The 6,997-nt window shown below is 36.4% G+C and overlaps 1 protein-coding gene across 5 annotated transcripts in view; it reads left to right on the top strand.

Moving 5' to 3' along the window:
• Positions 1-238: 238 nt before the first annotated feature.
• The window catches only part of KCNH7 (potassium voltage-gated channel subfamily H member 7), a 213,303-nt gene continuing 206,544 nt past the window's right edge, over positions 239-6,997 (top strand). For all 5 annotated transcript variants that reach the window (XM_031599550.2, XM_090143856.1, XM_090143857.1 and 2 more), the window contains exons 1-2: positions 239-891; positions 2,785-3,015. In XM_031599550.2, the coding sequence (XP_031455410.1) occupies positions 816-891; positions 2,785-3,015 (307 nt within the window). In that variant the 5' untranslated portion in view covers positions 239-815. The remainder of the gene's footprint in view (positions 892-2,784; positions 3,016-6,997) is intronic.

Here is a 6,997-nt window from a genome sequence, read left to right as displayed (position 1 = left end):
TTTTCATTAGGACGGAACAGATCTCGAGGGCCTCGGTGGTCCCTTTTCTGCATGTTGATCCCCAGTAGCGCCCCCACCCGCAGACGAGGTGTGCACACGTTCGGGAGCCCAGAGAAGGGTGGTGGGGCCGGGCGGAGCCGCTGGGGCCGGAGGAGGCAGTGGGGGCCCCCCCGCCCCGGGTCATCGCTCCCCCTGCAGCGGCGGCGGGGGAGGCGGCACGTCGCGGCGGGGCCGGGTGTAGCTCTTTCCCGATGCCGCTGTTTGTCGCTGAGTTTGGAAGAGATTTATTGGCTGGCTCTCGCTAAGCCACGCTTGAGTAATCCGAGCTGCTGCGTGCCGTGGTGAAACCCGGAGGGGGGGAACGTCACTCCCTCTGGCAGCGGAGCAACATTAGTCTTCCAGCCCTCTAACCATCGCTACAGCGTCGGAAACTGCCGGGTCACAGCCATTTGCTTTGGAAAATTGGCGATGTTTGGTGCTAGAGATCGATTACCCTCGTAATCTTTCCCCCACCTCCTCCTGCTTTACCCCACCCCTACCCGCCCCAGACAATAGCGTCCACGGTCCGCCGGGAAAAAAAATAGAAAAGAAAGCAAGGAAAGAAAGAAAGAAAGAAAAAGAAAGAACTGGGGGATGGATCTGACTCCGATAGGAAAAGCGTGTGTCTAGAAGTGGTGCTAATGGGAAGAGATTTCCGAGCTCCAGAGGACGATGGTTTCTCACAAAGGGTAGCTGGCTCGGTGCTCAGAGCTGGAACCGTGTAGGAGATCCTTGGAGAAGTCCTTGTGCACAGAAAGCCGAAGATCTGTACAAACATGCCTGTTCGCAGAGGCCATGTGGCACCACAAAATACATTTTTGGGTACAATCATACGAAAATTTGAAGGGCAAAGTAAGTTCTTTCTTTCTATCTATTTTGCTACAGTAGTTTGATTCTGCTTGTGACTAAATGGACAGCAGCTCCAGACTATTTTAAGTTTGTCGCTTGGAAAGAAAACCCCAGAGGTGAGGAGGAAATCCGTCACAGGAGTAACGCTGTTTTAGATCTAGAATGCAGATTACTGACTTGAATTATTGGGTTGTTTTGTTGTTTTTTTTCCTCCCATTTCTATTAACAGTTTTTCTTTTTGATTGCATCTGTACTATATAACTACAGAAGTTATATCTTACCATTTTCTGAACTAGAGAGATGGCTGTAACGCAAAGTTTACAATCTTGCTTGTCTATACAATGTTTGAGAAAATGGGTTAGATTTATTGATTTTATTATTAATGATAATTATCATTGTCTTTTCAAAACACAGCAGAACAAGCAGACTTTGATTTAGAGGAAACAAACAATATGCAAAGGAGATATTAAATGGAAAATATTCTTACCTTATCATCATGACTGCATTTTAATATAGCTGTCAAATATTTGCTTTGTTTATGGAAGCCTGAAATATCTATCAGACCAGTGCAAATGCATCCTCAGGGAATCTCTGAGATCTTTTCCAGTGCAGCGGTTTGCTACCTGTCAAGGAGGCTGAAGCTGAAGTGGTTTTCCTGGCCGGAACTCTGGTTTACTGTTAACAGTAAGAAGGAACACTTGATGCTTAAAATGAATTTCATTTAGAAACAGTAGTTTTATATATGTACATGTATTTAAATATTTAGCATATTTTTAGTATCAGTCTACTGCAAACCCTTACTGCTAACTCTAGCTCCTGTACTTCCTTATACTTAGACACACATTAGCAATTCAATATTTATTTTATTTGAGAATAAAATAGAGACAGTCTTTGTAGTCCTAATTTAACCAAATGCTAAGTTAACGTTGCTACTTGAGTAGTTTTTATGTTGTAGAGTATGTATGTTGAATATAAACCACTGCTACCTTGGTATCATGTCCCTCTAAAGAGAGAACTACTAGTGTGACTGGAGTAAGCAGAAACTGACATTATTGACAATAAATGTATCAAAGCAATACATTTATAATAAAACTAGGAGTAATGTGTTATTATAGTGGTAAACAGTGACAAATGTTATAATAGTCAAATAACAACTTTTAAACTTTTCTCCCAGGTGAGCATTTAAAAAAGTGTGCTGGACTAAGGTACAGAGCTCCAGTGGACTGTGAAAAAATGTTTCAAATGCCACAACCTTTGATTTTGATGACAATTTCATATTCTTACTAAGGAATATTTTCTTTTATAAGTGTAACTTTAAAACACGAAAAGAAAAAAAAAATTATGATGTTCTTTTTCAGATAGCTTTGCTAAAACAATGACTGTAAACTCAACTCAATTAAAATCCCTAATTAATAGACTCAGCTGGTTGTTCTTTTTCACAGGAAGTTCCAAGTTCCACAATTGTGTAGAACTCCCTTCCTTCTTATTCACAGCTATCCCCTTCACCCACTGAAAAAAAAAAAAAATACTAACTTTTTAACGACTTTCTCTGGAGTCATGGCTGACAGGACAGTGCTCATCACCTTCCTCCTCATCATCTAGGTTTCACTGTAACTACAAAGGAAAAGAAAATTGAAGTTGAGAAGTTTTATGAGAAAAACTGCGCAGACTGGTTTTATTTCCTTAAAAGACAACTATCTTCATTTTCAACATACTCTAAATTTATTGAAGTTGCTTTAAAACCTGTGGATCAAATTAAATACATAAAATGACTGAAAATCACTGCATTTCAGGCATTCCAGTGAAAAGAGTGGTTGTTTAGCATCCATCCATCCATCAACACTTTATGAAAAGTTGAAAGAGTACTAAAAAATGCATCACTTTCTCTTATTGCAGATAAAAAATTCATCATTGCTAATGCTAGAGTGCAGAATTGTGCTATCATCTACTGCAATGATGGGTTCTGTGAGATGACCGGGTTCTCCAGGCCAGATGTCATGCAGAAACCTTGCACCTGTGATTTTCTTCATGGACCAGAGACCAAAAGACATCATATTGCTCAAATTGCTCAAGCACTGCTGGGGTCAGAGGAGAGGAAAGTGGAAGTCACCTACTATCACAAAGATGGTAAAGTCTGTTTTTATTGTCAAGACTTTCTGTGTATTTCATTATCTGGTAAAAACATGTCTGGTCTGCTGGCCAGACCTTTCCCTGGAGTATTGGTATAATTCCTTTGAAGTCCAGTGAAGTACACTTCAGCATAGTAATAGGGGAATTTTCGTTGATAGTAGTGGGTGCACAGAGTACATGAGTGTATGCTGACAGTAACAGCTGAATGAGGTTAGCACTGCATCTGCAATTGTTGAACAAAAGTTTTCTAGGTTTAAATTTGCTGTAAATTTCTTATAGTAAACAATCCTACAACAGTGCAAAGGTAACAGGAAGCAGGAATCTTGTGACTGTTAATTTTTATGAACTATTTGAGTTCTCAGAAAGTAAAAATGACGAATGAGTTTCAGGTCTTAATTCTGCCAGCCTCACACAATGCAACTGCATGATTTAAATGCAGTATTTTTTTTGGAAAAACACAACGGACTTGAAAGTAGCAAAAAAACTGACCTATAATGAAGAAAGTATCAGCTTATAAAGAAAAAGACAAGTCCTTTTAAGAGATGAGATACTGTGAATTTGGAGTATCTATGTTTGAATCCAGAAGTTGTCCTAGAATTACGTTGGCACAGTAAAAAAAATGTGAATGGTTAAACTAAGGGAAGTGTTCCTGGTTTTTGGTGAAGATACAGTATCTGTTAACAATATTGCTGATATAAGGAAGAGTGGCTAAATATGCCATGCTGATGCTTTCTACCTAGTAAGAGAGCATGAAATGAATATATACGACTGTATTTGCTTATGAAAAAATGCGCACCCATGAAAAGTAACTATGATACCTACTAGTTATATGTAGGCTTTTTTTTTTTTTCCTCATTATCCAGTGTTATTTACAGAAACATTCGTCCTTCAAACAAATCCAAATAATGAATGTGTGGTGTACCTTACTCTGTCTCTTGCTCTGTATATGCTCTTGAGAGAAGGAAAAGGAAATTTATATTCAAATGCTGAGCTTAAATTAGTTCTGGAGAAGTGCCAGTGTTTTGTTTTTAGAATCACATGCAAAGGATGCTCTCATATTTTAAAGTCACAGAGTTATACCATGTTCTTAGTAATTCTGCTGTTATCTTGGAGAGTCATAATATTATTTTTAGCTTGGACAGGTATAATTCAGATAGGACTGAGGCCACTCACTCTGCCCACACTACCAATATTTAATGTTCTTCTTAACATATTCCCATTAGAGTCCTTTATTCTTAAATCTGGTTAGGTGGTCTGTAGTAGATTTTGCTCAAGATTGATGGTTGTAGTTGTGCCTTGAACATATATTTATCAAGAAATCTGACACTGTGTGTCTGTACATTTCTAGCCTGTGTTTGTGTTAACTTGGCATGTGTTAAAAATAATATTGCAAAAGGAGAATGTCACTGCTAACTTTTACAGCCACAAGCCTGGAGCACTGTTTTGAGATCTAGTTGCTTAATAGCACTTCAGATTTCCAAAATACTGAGGGAGAGCTAAACTAAAGTACTGTTTATCCAATGGTTAACCTGAGTATGTGTTTTTCTAAATGTGAGGAGTCTTGGCATCATACAACACACTATAATCTATTCGAGGCAAATCAAAACAAAACTGTCCACAAAAATTGCCATACTCTTTGTAAATATTTTTGAGTTTTGAAGTACATTACAAATGGATTATTCATTGTAAACAATTTCATGCATAAGAGTTTTCAATAACTTCACTTCTGTCAAAAGTTTCTTTAAACTGAAGGATTTAAATAACCATATGTTCAAAGGCTAGGTAATTTCAGAAAGCTATGGATAATATTTCTAGACATATTCTTGAAAAATTTACTGGTCAAAATGTGAAATTCATTTATTGTGCACTATATGCTGTTCTAAATTTAAACAAATACAGACAATTTTTGAACAATTAAATTTCATTTGAAATATTGAGTCACTGATTAGAGGTAAAAATTGACAAGATACAAGATAGGTCTGGCACTCAAATTCATAACTCCCTGACAGCTTGATCATTTGTATATATAGATGTTTCTGTTTGGTACACGTAATGTTCAATTTCTGTAGAAAATATGATAAAAAGTTCTAAAGCTTATGTGGTTTGAGGTAATTTAAATTGCTTGTATGATGGATATTATATATTTTGATAAGCATACTCTATAGCTATTATAAGTAACCAAAAATATATGCTTTGCTTTTCATCTAAAATTTGGAAATGTGTTTTATACAGAAAAATACACAGAGTACTGACAGCTAATAAAGACTTTCTCTGGGTTCTGAACCAGAATTAATTTAACAAAATTGCTAAACATTTCAGAGTTTAGTGCCTGGTTTGTTGCTTATTCCATTATTTCTATTGTGTGGTATGAGCTAATATGAAAATATTTTAAGAGCTCAATACTAGCACAGTTAGACATGTAACTTTTTCCACATAAATAACCCAAGTTCTTTCAATGAACTGCCTGATGCTTAAAGTTTGATTTGGCATTACATGCAGATATATTTCATAGCTATCCACTGTGCAATACTTAACATAATACTTAAGCATACAAATGAGGAAGACAGCTCATGAAGGTGTTAAGTGGCTTAAGGTGGTAACTACTGATGTGTCTGAAGGCTTTATTACAAAGTCCTCAATAAACGCGCAGTGAAATGCAAATAAAAGCTTATTTCCTATCACACCATCATTTATTTTGTATTATATTAGAATTTTACTGTTTCCAAGAAATTTTTTAGTATTTCAAATATGAGGAGGATCATATAGCCTCTCACGTTCACAGTTACTGTCATTAGAAGTCCACCAAGTAGAGATCAAAAAGAGAATCATTATATAACTAATTATTTTCCTTTTAAATTCTAAATACCACCTAATATTGTTTTAAAATGATTCAGCTTTAAACTTCAACTTAAAAGGAACTTCTTTTACAATAAAAATATTACTTCATACATATGGAGGGTTAGGATTCTAACATTCCCTACTGTCCATAGCCTGTTTCAAGATGAAAAAAAAAAAAAAAAAAAAAAAAGCAAGTTTTTGCGTTTTAAACATCTTGATGATGCAAGATTGAATGCTGCTGTTCATTGCTTTAATTTTTCAGCCAGGTCACACACTCAAGTGTGAAGGGGGCAGAAGAACAAGAGAATTTTGGCGGCAGGCTGATCTTCAGAAAATGGTGGCTGTTTGAATCTACACTGCTTTAAATACAGCAGACAATAGTTAAAAAAGAATATAGTTTTATAAATATGTTACTCATATGGGACATGTTTCCATTTGCTCTGTGCAGAATGGGGAAATTGTAGAGAAGAAGGGGTGAATATTTGTGATGGCTTCATAGAATTGTTCAGGTAGTCTAAATGTGGAATGGCAGAATTACTGACACAACCAACAAGCCCTGTCCCAACCATACCAACGCCTCATTCTCAGAAGTTTTTAACATTTGCAGCTAACAGCTTTACTAGTTCCCATTGCAGTATTTTTATCAGAATAATATTGTTAATATAGCCTACATTTTGCTTGAATTTCTTCTCACACATTTTTCCTTTTAGAAGGCTACTTCTGCAATCCAGATTGTTCAGGTTATTCTAATCCCCTGTCATGTTGGAGTACTGCCACCGTAGACAATTACTTAGCTATTAAAAATATTAATGACTACTGAGAAAAATGGTTAACAGGAACAGATGGATGCCAAAACTAAGGGTCTAAATTCATAGTTTGTCATTATACAACAAGCTCTCACTGGAACTACTCATGGGTTTAAAGACTCAGTAGATTTTTTTAAAGTGTAAATATCCCTTTAATGAAAAATAAAAGATAAATGCATAAGAACTAACACAAGATTTTTTTTTTTTTTAATCTTGCCCATAAGGCACTAACATCTGTTTAATTCAAAAATGATGCTCTGATATCAAGGCAGCTGCACACTATGTTCCTCTCTATTTCGCAACTTCATTTCCACAAGTTACATAACTATATGATC

Source organism: Phasianus colchicus, chromosome 7 (assembly GCF_987193195.1).
Source record: "Phasianus colchicus chromosome 7, bPhaCol1.hap1.1, whole genome shotgun sequence".
NCBI classification, from domain to species: domain Eukaryota; kingdom Metazoa; phylum Chordata; class Aves; order Galliformes; family Phasianidae; genus Phasianus; species Phasianus colchicus.
The sequence above is the reverse complement of the archived record's forward strand: the minus strand, read 5'-3'. Positions and strand labels throughout refer to the sequence as shown.